Source organism: Grammomys surdaster, unplaced genomic scaffold (genome assembly GCF_004785775.1).
Source record: "Grammomys surdaster isolate TR1022 unplaced genomic scaffold, NIH_TR_1.0 127, whole genome shotgun sequence".
Lineage (NCBI taxonomy): Eukaryota > Metazoa > Chordata > Mammalia > Rodentia > Muridae > Grammomys > Grammomys surdaster.
The window spans coordinates 654,539-671,583 of NW_021604585.1; the positions used below are offsets into that span (position 1 = coordinate 654,539).

The following is a 17,045-nucleotide window of genomic DNA, read 5'->3' on the forward strand; positions in this document are numbered from 1 at the left end:
TGCCAGTTGCCAGAAGGTGGGATTGGATCCCATTACAGATGGTTGTGAGCCACCATGTGGTTGCTGGGAATTGAACTCAGGACCTCTGGAAGAGCAGACAGTGCTCTTAACCACTGAGCCATCTTTCCAGCCCCAGCTTTCTTATTTTGAGACAGGATTTCATATCTTTCAGGCTGGCCTCAAATTTGCCAAACAGCCTAGGATGACCTTGAACTTCTGGTCCTCCTACCTTCACCTCCCAGATGCTAGGAACAGAGGTGCATGCTTCTGCACCCGGAAGCCCAGGCATGCTAAGCAGGCACTCTGCTACTTTTTTTACTACGCCCTAAGTTAACATCTTCAGTCTGTGTGCCTTTACTCCACTTGGAGTTAATGAGTGTTACCTGAGGAGAGCGATGGGCTCCCTTTGCCTAGGCTCTAAATTCCTTAGAAGACGGGCAAGTGTGGGGCTTCTCATTGTAACTCTCAAGAGCATGCACTCTGCACATAAAACAGACTGCGTAGGTGTATTTATCTCATAGAAAGTCCTCTTTGACTAACAATGAGAGAGAGGAGGGGGAGAATAGGATGCACCTGCAAATATCATTGACCCCTGAAGCAGAAGGGCCTTCAAAGGGTCTCCTGAAAATTAGGAAATAATTCTGCAGATAGTTCTGAGAAAGAATAGCATTTGTGCTGCGTGTTTGGGAATGTTCATGAGACCATTTGTTTACAGAAATCAATATGGAGGACATTAGAGTGGCTCCCAGGTGATGTGATGACGCTTGGGCTTACATTTATTTACACCTTTAAGACTTTGCTGCCACACCTCTTCTGGTCAGCTAAGTCTTCTGCCTGTAGTACTGACCTGTGCCTGGTGTACCGCCGCATCATCCTCCAGCTGTGTTCTTTCTTATCTGTCTTAGATTTGCCTGTTGCAACATTGTTGTCTGTTGTTGTCTGTTGCAACATTGTTGTCTGTTGTTGTCTGTTGCAACATTGTTGTCTGTTGTTGTCTGTTGCAACATTGACTCTTGCGGTTAAGCACAACTACTCCACTAGTCTTGACAGTTGTTTGCACCTAGTGCCCACAAGACCTGTATTTCTCTGTGATGTCTAAGTGTGGCCATGTCTGTGATCTTAACACTTAGGAGAGTAGCGTAAGTTCAGAGTCCTCCTCAGCTGCATACCAGGTTCTGGGCAGATGAGACCTGCCAAAAACCAAACAGTAATCAATAAGAATGTTTCAAACTCCAGTCCAGTGTGGTGGTGCACAACTTTACTCTTTGGAAGCAGAAGCTGGCAGATCTCTGAGTTTGAGGCCAGCTTAGTTTACATAGTGAGACCTTGTCTCCAAAAAAAAAAAAAAAATTAAATAACACCAAAAAAAAAATTAAAAATCGTTGAGCATGATAGTTATAAAGTCTGTATTGTTATTTAATGTTATTAAATATAACTTAATTACAAAAAATAGAGTTGGGACCTAGAGTGTCTCTCTGAGATACAACTTTTGCCTACAATGTCCAAGACTCTGGGTTTGTTAAGTATTAAGAGTATCATGAGTAAGTATGTCTCAGAAACTTTAGGATGTGCTACCCAGCTTGAGTTTTTAAAATACAAAACCCTACTACAGTACTCAAAAATTACTCACTAAGGACACTGTTCAGGCATTTTTTACTTTCAAAGCCTAGATTAAAAGGGTTTTTTTTGTTTTTTTGGTTTGGTTTTTTTTTTTTTTTTGACAAATTGAAAATTGTTGAAAGATTTTATGTGGTTTCTAACAGCCAGATTTTAAAGTAGATGCATATTGAGGTGTATGTTTTAAATGCAGGGCTGGAGGGCTGCTTCCGTGAGCTAAAAGCACATACTGCTCCTGCAGAGGACCAGAGTGTAGAGCACCTGTGCTCGAAGGCTCTGGTTTCTCCGTGAGTGCATGCATGTGCTCACACAGTGGAAAAATAATAAAAACCAAATCAGTAGCATGCTCCTTTAATCCCAGCACTTGGGAGGCAGAGGCAGGGAGACATCTGTGGGTTTGAGGCTAGCTTGGTCTATATAGTAATTTCCAGGCTAGCTAACAATACATAGTGAGACCCTGTTTCAAAAGAAAGAAACAAAAGTACTCACCGCCAATTAAACTAACTGTAATGTGCCAGAGGTATGGAGTTCAGTCATCCTTGGCTGTATAGTAAATACAAGGCCAACGTGGGCTATAGGAGTCCCTGTCTGAAAAAATAAAAAGAACAGACCATACATTCATAAATGTTACTGTTTTGGTTACAAAATAAAGTCTTGGGCCAGGAAGATAGTTACATATGTAAAGGTGCTTGTGCCAAGAGAGCCTATGGCCTGAGTTTGATCCCCAGGACCCACAGGAGGAAAGAGAAAATGATAAGTTGCCATCTGACCTTCATAGAATGCTGTGATACATGTGTGCCCTTCTGCACAAATTAATAAATGTAATAAAATGTTTTATTTGGGTTTGAATAAGCTCTAATTTTAAAGCAATAGTATTTTAACTTATATTTCATTAATTTTTATTACCTGAGTATGTTAAATATCTAGAAAGCCAATATGCTAAAAATAATGAAAATGTTGTGGGGCTGGAGAAGTGGCTCAGCAGTTAAGAGCCCTGACTGCTCTTCCAGAGGTCCTGAGTTCAAATCCCAGCAACCACATGGTGGCTCACAACCATCCATAATGAGATCTGATGTCCTCATATGGGTGTCTGAAGACAGCTACAGTGTACTTACATATAATAAACAAGCAAAAAAAAAAACCTTTAAAAAAAAAAGAAAATGTTGTAATTTATTAGTAACGAGAGCTTATTGGCAATTGAGCTATTTCTTTTAAAATATAATCCATTTGAAACATTAGCAGATCCAGAATTTTTTTTTCATTTCTTCATTTTATTTCTTTGTGTATGGGGTGTTTTTCTGTACCAACAGGGTGGCTGGCATTGTGAAGGCCAGAAGAGGGGGTCAGATTCCCTGCAACTGAAGTTATAGACAATTGTGAGCCATCATGTGGTTGCCAGGAACGGAACCTGGGTCATCTGCATCCTCTCAGCTGCTGGGCTATCTCTCCAGTTCTCTGCACCCAAGTTGCTTTTAAAATTACATTCTTGGGCCTGATGAGATGGCTCAGTATATCAGGATGCTTGCCACTAATGCTGGACAGCCTGACTGGATCTCTAGGAGAGCTACATGATGACAGAGAGAATCAAGTCTTACAAGCTGTACTTTGACCTCTACTTGAGCGTGACAGCAAGCTTGAACTTCCCCTATTCCATACACAAGTAAATGAATAGACATGATAAAAAAAAATTAAACATTCTTGTTGAGGGGTGTGACTGTGTGGTTGAGTGCTTTCCCAACAGATGAAAGGCCTTGGGCAATAAATGTTTATTTTCTCAGCAAGGGGAGTCAGTAGATTCTGAATTTATATTCCAGGTTGTCTCTCCCAGCTGCAACGATGACGTCGCAGTGAAAAAGGATCAGTGTTTAGTTCGATCATTTATTGATTCGAAATTGTGAGTAATGAAATACTCAGTAATGTTTCCTGGGGATGGGACACAGTGACTGGCCACCCACCATGAAGGTTCTCACTCAAGTTGAAACTGAGAAGTTGTTACTAATTACTATGTTTTATGTAGGGTGCTTTTAGCTGATAAATTTTATGTAAAAATAGCAATAAATGACAGCAGTATTAAAGACATTTATTTTTAATTAAAGTATTATGGTTTTTTTAATTCAAAAATATCGTATTTTTATCATGTGCTATTTCATATTATGAATTGTGAGGCTTCTTAATAGACTTTATTAGTAGAATAAGTGTTTTCACTTTTTATTTTAAAAGACTTTTAGAAACTTTCCCTTAGTTTCATATTTTTATTAAAACAGTGAAATTAATCATATGTATTTATTAACTTACTCTCTGTGAAAAATATACCACTATATATAATCATAAAAACATTTTAGCGAATTAACAAAAATGAGGAAATATTTAACAAAATAGGTATCATCTATAAGTATTGAAATGACTTTGTTGATTGAAACTAATGTCTATAGGAACTTTGTATATTTGGAAACATTGTGAATTTCAGGCTCTCAAATAGGAGTACTTGAGTATATGAAACTTAAAAGATACAACTTTGCCTCTAAGATTTATTAAGGATCGGGGTATTTATGGTCTTTGACTTTGAAAACACTCTGACAGATAATTTTCATTTTTGAGATCTTAAGTATGTGTTAATGTGGACTGCTTAAATGATGTTTTTCATTTAATAAGTAGTTCTCCATTTTGTTCTTTTTCAGTTACTCTATAGCAAGAAAGGACATTAAGGAACTGGACGTTCTCAGTCTACCAGAATCTGAGCTCTGTGCTAAGCCAGGTAAGTGAAAGCAGAGTCAGTATATTCTTTCATGATGGGACCATGTTTGGAAAATAGCAAATACTGACTATTGTGTGTTACCATATTAGCTGTTTGGAATCTTATATCCAGCCCGTGGTCCATGGACTGCATGTGCCCAGTAGAAAATCAGTAACTTGAAGAATGAACGTTTTTGCTTTGCCTTGCTGTGGTGGTCGGTTGTTCAGTTTCCGAGTCTGAACCTCACAGATAATGTATTGGACACACCTAATGACACTCTTACTTAAAATGGCATTTTTTTCATGTCTCAATAAAATGTTTGGTTTGTATATTTTACAAATTTAACTTTGCATATTTGATCATTAGTATTTCTTTTTAAGGGATGCAGAATGGTTGTCTCTATATATAGCCCTGGTTGTTCTGAAACTCACTGTGTGGCCTTGAACTCACAGAGATCCACCTGCCTTTGCCTCCCAAATGCTGGGATTAAAGTCATGCATGCACTATCACATCTGGGTTGACCATTAATATTTCTAGAAGTGGGGCTGTAGACATGGGTCAGTGGTTAAGAGCACTTACTACTCTTGGAGAGGACCTAGGTTTGGTTCCCAGCACCCACATGGTGGTCCACAACCATCTGTAGTCAGTTCTAGGGGGTTTAATGCCACTGGTGGACTCGAGTGTGCACATAAATAAATACAATAGAACACTCAGACATAAAATAAAAATCTTTTTTTTCTAAAAACTTTTTCTAAACTTTGCCAGGCTTGGTGTCACTTAGGAGGTGGAGGTGGTGGCATTAAGGTCGCAAGTTCTAGTCTAGACTGGGTTACATAGTGACACAGCGGACCCTGTCTCATCACAATAAACAAACATAAACTCCTACAGAATCTGTAATAAAATCTATATCATCTTCTGACTCATGAAACACTCTGGTTTCCTGTATTACTCTGTGTAATGATGGCTGGACTTGGGTCGAGCCTTCAGCCTCTGAATGGCATGCATCTCCCTTCATCCCCTGCTCTTTATCATTCTGTAGCAACTGCTGAAGTCCATGTTTCCTTTCAGGGCTGCGAAGGGCAAGTGTCTTCCTAAAAGCTCGAGTTGTTCCTGATAATTGGAAAATGGATATAAGTGAGATCCTTGAGTCTTCCAGCAGTGATGACGAAGAGTGCCCAGCTGAGGAACATGAAGAGGAGAAGGAAAAGGAAGCCAAAAAGGAAGAAGAAGAGCTGGTAGGTTCAGTTCTGTTCTTTGGTTTGTTTGTTTGTTTTCTAGTGAAAATAATACCTCTGTGTTTTTGCTCTCCGTCGTTTGTTTCTGTCTGAAATTTTTCTTAGCTTAATTTGGTTGAGGACTTGTGGCTGTTTAGCTTTATAGTGTAGTGTATAAATCAGGACCGGTTTTCAGCATAAAGTTGTCAAAAAGTACTTTTCAGGGTTAATCAACAAGATTTTGGGGGAGGGGATCAGTTATTTTTATATGTTCACCAGTGGTCAGTGTGTGATGTAATTGTTTTCAGGGTGCACTGAGACTCAGAAGTTAACTGTCCTCAGCTGGTATAGCTAAAATGTGGAGCAGGGGGATTTGAACCCAGGTCTTGGTTCTCCTAACAGCCTTTAGGGGGTAAATATCCTAATTACACCCAAAGAAAACCACACCTGGCAGCTTGACAAATCATAGAAAAAAAATGTAGATTGTGTTTTTATCATGAGTGGTTTTCTTTGTACTGTTGCCATGTTGTGCACAATATGATTATAGATTATAGAACTCATCCATGGGGTTGCCATGGTTGCTCACAGGCTGTCTGTCTGCATTCGCCAGTGTTTTGTTAAATGGGATGAATTTTCTAGTGTAATTTTAGTTGTTGAGAGGCAAAACAAAGAGCATGAGTTTATTGAAAACGAACACCTATTTGAGCATGAAAAATTCTGCCTTGAAAATATGAGATGCTTTTGTTTGTTTTACATGCACACGTGTGAGCTTTTGGAATACCGTGGCTAGATTTGTATGTGGGGAACGAATATTTGCTGGTTCTTTCCTTTGACTTCCCCTGCAGCATTTGGCTTTTTACACTCTGAAATCAGAATGGCGGTTCATACTTACAGGCTGCCTACAGAGTTGCCATAGTAACATGCTGTTGGTTTTAAGTGAGCATGCTCAGAAAGACAGGAAGGTTTAGCAGAGGCTTGGCAGGTTGCCAGTGGAGGTTTGCCAGCTGCTTTGAAATGGGCTGTCTTTCTCTTCCTTTCATGTAATGTCTGATTTTTATGTGGAAGAGAATGTAAGTAGTGCTGTATAGTCCTGCGGATGCTGTGACCTCAGAAGGGACAGCAGATATTTGCCAATCAGACTGACATGTCCAGACCCTGCACTAGTAGAAGGGGAATCTAACCATTTTGCATTTGAAAGGAAATGCAGCACATAGGTAAGACTTTTTTTTTTAAAAAAAAAATTTAGTTATTGTTTTGGTTGAAAAAAGATGGGATTAAATAAAATTTGTAGGTGTTGATTATATGGCTGATATGGTAGAGCTCATAACCAAACGTAATTGTTTCTTGTAAAAGACAGTAGGAATCTATTTTTAGAAGATTAGAGGGTAAAGGGGATTTTTCTCCAACATAAGATAGCTTTTGGAATGGCTGTGCTGAGAAAATTTGGCAACAATCGGGATTTAAAATTTGAATATTAGATGTGATGTCTGACTTTTATCTGTATTTAGTTTTAGGTTGTGTGTTTCAGGATAAATAGGCCACATTTTCAGGGTGTGAACTGTTAGCAGTCTGTGGTTTAGCTTTTGGATTTTTACTGAACATTAATTAGGATCTTATATTGCCAAATGCTGAAAAGGGGTTAGTCTCTTTATTTTTGCTAATACTTTTAATTGATGTCCTTTCCAGAATGCATTTTCCCTATCCCTCAAAAAATACCCTGAAATTTTAAACAAAGAGGCTAAAAAGAGCTTTGAAAGAAGTTGCAGAGGTGCTTGTAAAACAGTAAATAGTGTTCATGTTACAATGATTGATTCTGTAATATTGTAATGTTTCAGCCAAGTGGCAAATGATAAATGCTAGGAAAAATGCACAGAGCAGAGGTTATTATTTGCAGGTAACAGCAAAGAAAAATGAAAAGATAAGGACACTTAGAAAAATAATGTTTTACAATGTGTTACTTATGAACTTGTTAAAATTTAATGAACATGGTTGCTTTATTCCTACTAAAGAATAGCAGCAAAAATCACAAACTGTAGGGATGCTTTATACAGCTTATTCTAAATTATTGTTCAGATGCTCATTTTTCACACTGTATGGTCTATTGACACATGCTTGTTGTAAAGTAGTTCTCTGGCCACCGTAGTGGGCTTTCTTCAGTAAGATTTTGGTTGTTTCAGGGGGGAAAAATCAGCTGCATTTCTTGCTCTTGGATTTGAGATTTAGTTGCTGAATCATTCTAACTTGTCTTGAAGAATAATTCTTAAAACAATCTAACATGCTGATCAACCAAGAGATGCTTTAAAGCACACATAGCAAGTGGAGAAACCTGAGTGTGATCTACACTGACTAATCTGAGGAGCCAGGGCCTACCTGGCTTAGTCATTATGGGCCTTCCCCACACCAGTGAGGCTAACTGTTGTAATACAGTACAGATCATAACTCTCCCTCAGATGGAGGGATGCTGGGCTTCTTATGAGGATGGAACGCTGCTTTACCAGGATCTAAAGATCCTTTGGGACATTGTGTAAACCATTAATCAGCACCGTAGATCGTCACCCAGTGTGGGCTAGCAAACATATGCAGCGGAATCATACAAGTGTTAGTGTTTCTGCAGTGCGAATGAGCAGTAGCCTCTGTTTATACATCGTGCCTCGGGTATTCAAGCATAAGTGGGAGCAGTGAGATTCGAGACTGTACAGCTTTCAAGGAGCAGTAGCTTTTTTATTTAGTATTTTATTTCCTACTCAGAGGATACCTCAGGCTTTGAGTGTAAGCGGTATGTCTCATGCTGTGCTTGGGAAGAGACTTGAGGATGGGGCAGGAATACTTCTTGTCTGTATTGTTAATTGCAACACACAGATAATTAGGCCGAAAAAAGCAGCTTAGAGATTATTTTTGTGGCCTTATTTAAATGTCATTGTTAAGAAAGTTTTATATTAGAAAAGACATTGCTAATTTTTTTTTAGCTTGGAAATTTATTAAAAAGTACAGATGAATATAAATAATGATAGGAATTATTTATTTCTCCTGACTTAGGTTTACATTGGATAAATGTAGGGGAGTTTTCTAAGGGCAAAATGTTAGAAGATTAATTATCCAGAGGAAATTAACCAGCTTTAGGTTAAATCATCAGGACTTTATCAATAGGCTTTGTGTATCGGATTTCATCTTTAACAATGAAAATTAAAATTAGGGGTTTTTTTTATAAGAACTATTCTTTTTAGTCTAATGTACTGACATACTCATTTTTCCAATCTTGAAACTTTTGTAGAGATTACCATTTAGTACCCAAGATAATTTTCCATTATTGTAAAACTTATAGTGCTTGATGTTTTTAATTCCTGGAAATAAGAATATTAATTTTTTGGTATTTAAATTAAGTATCAACTGTGTTACTCTATGACCAGATAGATTAAAGACATTGGCTGGTGATTATTTGAGATCACTTTGTGTGTAGACCCACAGTAAATGCCTGATAACTCAGGAAAGCTGTGTCAGTGGAAAGAAAAGGTTTTAAATGGAATGTAGATATCAGAGCTAATTTTAATAACTTCAGTTACCAATTAAAATAAACTTTAAGTAGATCTGACATACCAGCCTTTAATGATACCTTAGATAGTAGCTTACATTCTCAAATACAACAACTTGCTTAAATTTAGACCATTAAACAAGGAAATAAAAAACGACGGTGGGCTGGAGAGATGGTTCAGGGGCCAAGAGCATGGCTGATGGTACAAGAGGCCTTGGTCTGGCCAGTTGGGTACTTTGCACCCACATGGCAATATACAAACATTTCTAACTCCAGCTCCAGGGGATCCAGAGCCCTCTTCTGGCCTCCTCAGGCACTGCATGCATGTGGAGCACTTGCATATGCAGACAAAAGCATACATACACATTAAAGAAGAAATCTCTCTCTCTCTTTTTTTTTTTCTTTTCTTTTTTTTTAATGAGCACACTGTAGCTGTCTTCAGACACCCCAGAAGAAGAAATTGGATCCCTTTACAGATAGCTGTGAGTCACCGTGTAGTTGCTGGAAGTTGACCTCAGGACTCCTGGAAGAGCATTCAGAGCTCTTACCCGCTGAGCCATCTCTCCAGCCCCGAAATCTCTTTTTAAGAAGTCCTAATGAGTTTTAGCTGTAAACAACACTAAGTTCACATCATGAGACTAATGAGATTTATGTATTTGCTCACCCAAATATAGCTACAATAAAAATAGTTATTGTGGATAGGTGTTCTATCTGTATGAATTTCTTTGCACTACTTGCATTCCTTGTGTTTACGGACGCAGATCCCCTGGAACTGGAATTACAGATGGCTGTGAGCCACCATGTGGATGCTGGGAATCAAATCCAGGTCCTCTGGAAGAGCAGCCAGTGCTCTTGACCATGGAACCATCTCTCCAGCCCTGTAATACAGCTATATATTTAAAAAAAATGTTTTACTTAATCATACTTTATATTTGTGGTCATATGAGAGGTTTGAGTGACGTTAAAAACTTGATGATAACTATCTGGTGGTGGTATATGCCTTAGCATCTAGGAGGCAGAGGCAGGAGGATTTCTGTGAATTTGAGGCCAGCCTAGTCTACAGAGTGAGTTTCAAGACAGCCAGGCTACACTGAGAGCCTCTGTCTTGAAAAATATATATAAACAAGCAAGCAAACAAACAAATAAATAATAACTAATTGGTCTTGGTGATAGCGCTGCTATCATGTCTTGATGATTACAGTGTATGTACCTTTTCAAATGGAAAAATAAGTTAGTAGGTTTAGTGAACTGTTGAAACTTAAGAGTTCTAAAATTATTTTAAGTGGATGGTTAGGTTGTAAAACAGCATCTTTTAGTAACTATATCACATCCTTTGTGCTCCTAGGAGTGTTTTACATTTGTGTAACACTGAGGAATGGCCTATAAATTTTAGGATCAGATTTAACTGGTTTTCCAACTATTATTGGGTAATTAGTTAAGCGTTTGTAATCAAGTCAACTTTTTTGAATGTCACCTTGTCTCCACTAGGGCTTTAGAAAGAAACCCCTAAGTTTTGGTGGGAGCAGATTATAAACTGCATGAGATTAGACTTTAGATCTAGCAGCCTGCTCTCCTTCCCAGGCACACTTGGCAGCGTGTTGAGAGCCAGGTCCCTGGGGTTCTGCTCTGGATCGGAAGTGTGAGCCTATCAGCGCCCTCTCCTCCTCCAGGAGCCTATCCCATTCTGTTCCCACCTCTCCTGCCCTCACATTTCCTCCACTTATCTGTCTGTCTGTCCATCTGTACGTGCTTCTTACCCTTTTGTCCAGGCTGCTCAGTTGCATGCTTTGTCCCTGACTTGTCATTCTGTCCCTGTGGTGTGTCTTGTTCTCTGATCACAACCAGAACAACTGCTGACAGTCACCAGAGACCTTTAGCCAAACAACAGTGTGTCTTACCTCATTTGACAACTTAGTACCATTCAGATTACATTACATTTGTTTTCTGGTTTATTTCCCAACTAAATGATAGAATGACCTGGAACCTCTGTGTACATGTCAAATGTCTCTTAGCTACAGGCATTTATAAAACAATCTGTAATTTCTTTCTTGTTTATAACTATTCAAAGTCAGTATGCCCGTAGCTTCGCTTACCTCCCTTTCTCCCTTCCTGGCCATTCCTAATTTATTTTTAATAAAACCACCACACCCAGTTGCCAGATACACAGAGGGCACCTTGATTCTTTTCTTGGTCCTTCCCACTGAATCCATTCAGACACAAACCTTTTGCCTTATACCTACTTGAATAGCTCCTTAGTTTGCCCCTTCTTTACATGTATACCCTGCCACCCTTGGTCCAGACAATCACTGTCTTTACCCAGACTAGTGCATTAGCACATAACTGCTGGCGTGTCCACCTCCCCTCCCCCAGTCTGTTCTCTGCACTAGATCTGAAGCTCGTTTTTTCAAACCAGAAACTACGTGTGATCCCTTTGGGAATAAATAATTTTAGGACACAAAGAAGCATGGGGTTTTTTTTTTTTAGTTTTTTTTTTTTAAACTTTTTACTTGAAATATTTCTAAAGCATGTTATGTAATACCATCTCTTTTTCAAAGCACTGTTCTGGGCATTAGTTAATGTCACAGTTATTCCAGGTTTATTTATTCAGGAAATTCACTCCTGTCAGGGCTTAAACAAATATCGCCAACTTAATTTTTTAAACTTATTTTTTTTGTTTTATAGTTATTTATTTATGTATATTTTATTTGGGTAGAGGAGGCAGGTTGTCATAAAGCGTGTGTATAACAAGGCTTCAGGACAACTTGTGGAAGTTGGTTCTCTCAAACCATGTGGGTTCTGGGGCTTGAACTGTGGTTGTGAGTTTACCACTCATTGCCCACGGAACCGTCTTCTCCATCCCTGTTTATTTGAGACAGGAGCTCTAGAAGCCTAGGCTGTCCTCAGACTTGCTATGTAGCTGAAGATGTCCTTCAATTCCTCCTCCCTTTACCTCCCAAGCTCTGGGATGGCAACTGTATCCTACCATTTCCTACTCAACTATGTTTTTGCATTTGAAACTTTGTAGATAGATAGATTTTTACTTTGTAGATTGTTCATTAAAGGTCAATTTTAAACTCTCCCTCCCTCTCTCCCTTTCTCTCTCCCTTGCCCTCTCCCTTTCCTTCTCCTTTTATGGGTTGTGGTGTTGCTCTGCTTCCCAGGCTGACCTTGAATTCCTGTGCTCATTCATTTCTCTTGGCTTTGCCTCCTGAGTTGCTGAGACTACAGGTGCATATCATTGTAACAAGCTTTTTCTTTTTTTTTTTTAGATTTATTTTATTTTGTATGTATAAGTGTTTTGTCTGCATGTATGTTTGTGCACTGTGTTCGTGCTTAGTGTCCAGGGAAGTCAGAATAAGGCATCAGGCCCACTGGAACAAGAGTTACAGATGGTTGCGAGACACTATGTGGATGCTGGGAGTCAAATCCTTCTGCATGAGCAACAAGAGTTCTTAACTGTTGAACTATCTCTCCAGCCACTTTAAAAATATTCTTGGGGGGCAAAAGAGATGGCTCAGCAGTTAAGAGCACTGACCACTCTTCTCGAGGACCAAGGATCAATTCCCAGCACCCACGTGGGGCTCACAACTGTCTGGAACTCCATTTCCAGGGGATCGACACCCTCACAGACATGCATGCAGAGGGTGAACAGGCCCAACTCATGAAAACCCAGACTTCAAAGGCCAGGATTAAAAGAAATATATAAAATAACAACAAAACCCAGTACCAAAATCAGTAATCAGTGTCCATCTCATATGGGCTGAAAGCGATTAAAGGAATCAAGAAATCTTTGGCAAGGCACAGAAAATGCATATTAAAAAAGTAATAAATAAATCCAAAAATATATTCTTAAAAGATTTTCTTTTTAAAGTGAAGTCATTATTAACTATTCCACTGAGGTACTATGATATTTCTGTTGTATTAGAACATTTGCTGCCGGGCGGTGGTGGCACACTCCTTTAATCCCAGCACTTGGGAGGCAGAGGCAGGTGGATTTCTGGGTTCAAGAGTTCGAGGCTAGCCTGGTCTACAGAGTGAGTTCCAGGACAGCTAGGGCTACACAGAGAAACCCTGTCTCGAAAAAAACTAAAAACAAAAAAACAAAAAAACAAAAAAAAGAACATTTGCCACCAGTAAAATATACCTTTTCTTATCACTACTGAAATATATACCTCTGGTAGGATTTGAACAAGTGAAGATGACTAATCTAAATAATTTTCTGCTTGTTTTTACAGACTTGTTGGTTTAAAAATGCAAACTGCCTACCCTCTTATCACTATAAATATGTATATTTAAGAGATTGTGTGTGTGTGTGTTACCGTGGATGAAAGTTATTACACTACTCCATGGTTCCTTCAAAGCAGACTCCCTGGCACTCAGCAGATTATCCAGTACCTTCTCTGTTTTCTAATTGTTTTCTGCTGAGAAGCGCTCAGGTTTCACAAGCACTGCCGTTTTTGTTTCCCCTTTTCTATGTTGTAAATGAACACAAGGTGTGCCAGGGATTTTGCTTTTCCTCCTTTCTCCCCAGGGTACCCGGCAGCTAGCACTATTGCACATGGCCCATATTAAACCCTCATCACCTAGTTTGTGAAGAATGAATAAATGAGGATTATGTAAAATCTTGGGGAATTGCTGTGTGAAACGAGTTGTAGAACTGTTGTTTGAAGTTAATTAGAGTAGTCTTTGACACAACTTCTCTTTTCTTCAAAATACTTCATTTCTTACACAATGTACTCTAGGTTCCTCTCTCTCTCTCTCTCTCTCTCTCTCTCTCTCTCTCTCTCTCTCTCTCTCTCTGTTTTTAAATATTTTTTTCCTCTGACCAACTTGGGATAGTTTTCTGTGCCTTGCTAAAGATTTCTTGATTCCTTTAATCGCTTTCAGCCCATATGAGATGGACACTGATTACTGATTTTGGTACTGGGTTTTGTTGTTATTTTATATATTTCTTTTTATCCTGGCCTTTGAAGTCTGGGTTTTCATGAGTTGACCCCTGTTCACCCTCTGATTCTCACATCCATGTGTCTGTCTCCTAGCTCCCAGCCACCACTTAAACACCGCTGGAAGCTCCTTCTTCATGAGTGTGTAGGTTAAGGGTCGGCCTTGTCGTCAGGTTTGTCTTCTCACTGTTAAGTGTAGCACAGGATGGTACAGTGAGAGCTCAGCTAGTAGTGATGCTCATCTGTAATTGCAGCACTAGGGATGCAGAGGCAGGAGGATAGCTACAAGTTTCAGGCCAGCCTCCAGTTTTGATAGTTTGGATACCTTCCGGATTTGCAGTCTGTAAAGTAGATTTCCTAGCTAGGAAACATAACAGGAGAAGTGAGGTGTATATTGTTTCATTTGTGGCACGTGCCTGTAATCTCAGCATTTGGACAGGAGGATTGCCACTAATTGGAGGCTAGGCTAGATTACAGAAGGAGACCCCCGTCTCAAAAGAGTAACAAATTGTATTATCTCCCCAACGAAGTGTTGTGAAGCCCATTTGTCACTAGAGTGGATGCTGTTCCTGAATGAGCATTTGTTTCCAGATGTGTGTGGAGAAGGTGAAGATGAGTGGCTTTGCCAGTCCCTCATGCCTTGTAAGAACAGCTTGGGCCATCCTACCCTTCCCCAGCTTTCATGGCTTTATTGCAGAGCATTTGTTTTTTACCGGCAAGTGTGAAACGTGGGAGAAAATATTCTTAACTCAGTTGCAAAAATGTCTTCCTCGTCATACAATGATTACTTAACTGCATGCCAGTCATGAGAGATTAAAGCTGTGTATAAAGTAACCTTGTCTTAAACACGTAGACCTACAGAGTAGTGTCAGCATGGATAAGCATGAAAGAAAAATCCAACCAGCAGAAACCTCCCTGGAACTTCTCTCCGGCTCCCATCCTCTCCCTCTCCTTCAGGGCATGGCTGGTCTTTCCATCACCAAAAAAGCAAGACTGAGGGCATCTTCCACCTCCTCCACCTCCTCCTCCTCCTCCTCCTCCTCCTCCTCCTCCTCCTCCTCTTCCTCCTCCCCCTCCTCTTCCTCCTTTCCCCTGTGGACTGAGTAATGGCATCCTCTCCTTTCCTATTCCTTTGTTTCATTCATGATTCATGACTGAGAACTTTAAAAACATCAATCTAATACGTCATATCTATATGGTACCAAGTATGGCTCTTTAGTGTATTGTGACAAAGCCCTTTCCTGATCACAGCTTTTTCTCTGTTGATCCCATCTGCTCCTGCTTGCTGTTCAGGGACTGCCAGTTACATGGAAAGGCTTTCTTTAATATCACAGAGGCAGCCCCTCCCAAGCAGACTTGGTCATGCCACCTCGAATTCCCGCACTGTACACTTACCACATTGTGTGGTACTGGCCTCTTGTGTCTGTCCACACCACTCGGCGGAATCAAAGCAGCAAAACTGGAAAGTGCCATGTGTTCTCATTTCCATCGAAAGTGCTCTTGCATAGCTCCTAAGTGATGATATAACTATTGATAAATACTTGAACTTAATTTGAAGACATAATGCCTCATGTCAGAAAGATCAGAGCCTGGTCAACAACTACTTATAATACTATGTAGAATATAGCTAGTGGTATCCATTCACGTAGATGAGTGTTCTAGATCCTTAGGATCCTCTCTCTTGCTCTGCCAGTTTTACTAAGTACATAGTTACTCTTGGTTACCTAAAGGGAAGAAGTCTCACAGTTCAGAGACTCCGCTACTTTTCTTCTTCTACCCTTTTCCACATTTAGGTCCTTTAGGTGCTAGAGGTGTGAGAAGGCCTGGGCAGGGATGACAAACAGCAGCAGCTCTGCATCCCAGACGGGAGGCACTTTCTAGTGCATGTAACACAGCTAGTAAAATTACAGTGAGGTCTTCCCTTTCCAACTGAAGAATTTTTTCAGCTTTTGCAAAAGCTATCAGGTAAATTTAAAACCTTGTTTACAGCTTATTTATTTTTGATGGAAATTTTCTTTCAAGAAAGTAGGTATATATGTAAATTGAATTTCTTACTATTTTTGTTTTTATATCCTAGAACTCTACCTGAGCTTAAAATTCTGTGGCCTAGAATACTCTTTAGTACCCACTAACTTAATGCTCTTAAACTATCAGTTTTTAACCTATAAAAGTATACTCTCAACCTTGAAGAATTTAACATAGCTTGATACAACTTTATTTATGCTACATTTGCAGTTACTGTTAATTTTCATTTTATTTTATCTTATTTTATTTATTTTTGGTTTTATTGAGATAGAGTGTCACTATGTAGCTCTAGCTGTTGTAGCACTTGCTATGTAGTACAGGTTGGCCTTGAACTCACAGAGATCTGCCTGCCTCCTAGATTTTATTATATATTTTAATTCACTGATTCTGGCTATACTATTAACTATTAAACTTCTTAAGGAATAACATAATCTTAAAGTGCCTATTGCCTTCTAGACCCTGAATAATCAATATTTACTGCCTGAATATTGCTTTTCATCTGAACTTGGTTCTTAAAAGGCAAAAGTTTGAATTATTCTCTTAGAACCATAGGAAAGGTATCTTCTAAAGACATAATCCTTTACATGGAAGAAACATTTGTGCTTTATTAATTTTTCCATAGTACTGCTGAATTTTAAATAATGTCTATGACTCAGTGTGATGTATGCCTTCAGTGTCAGCATGGGACCAGTGACAGCAGGATGGTCAGGTTCAAGGTCATCCTTACCTGCAGAGTTGAGGTTAGCCTGTCCTTCTTGTCACCCTGTCTCAAAACAGAAAAATTATAAATATTTATAGGTAATATACCAACAGATACTGCATTTGTATAACATGTATGTGTATGTACATGTGTGGATTGGCATGCATCTGACGGTACATGGATAACTTAGGGAATCAATCCTCTTTTTCCATCACGTGGGACCCAGGGATTGAATTCAGGCTGTTAAGCATATTGGTGGGGCCCTACCCACTCAACCATCCTG

The 17,045-nt window shown here is 39.3% G+C and overlaps 1 protein-coding gene across 2 annotated transcripts in view; it reads left to right on the forward strand.

Moving 5' to 3' along the window:
* Positions 1–17,045, forward strand: part of Arid4a (AT-rich interaction domain 4A) — a 75,236-nt gene that overhangs the window by 24,549 nt on the left and 33,642 nt on the right. For both annotated transcript variants that reach the window (XM_028788636.1, XM_028788643.1), the window contains exons 9-11: positions 3,432–3,511; positions 4,296–4,372; positions 5,420–5,586. In XM_028788636.1, coding sequence (XP_028644469.1) covers positions 3,432–3,511; positions 4,296–4,372; positions 5,420–5,586 — 324 coding nt within the window. The remainder of the gene's footprint in view (positions 1–3,431; positions 3,512–4,295; positions 4,373–5,419; positions 5,587–17,045) is intronic.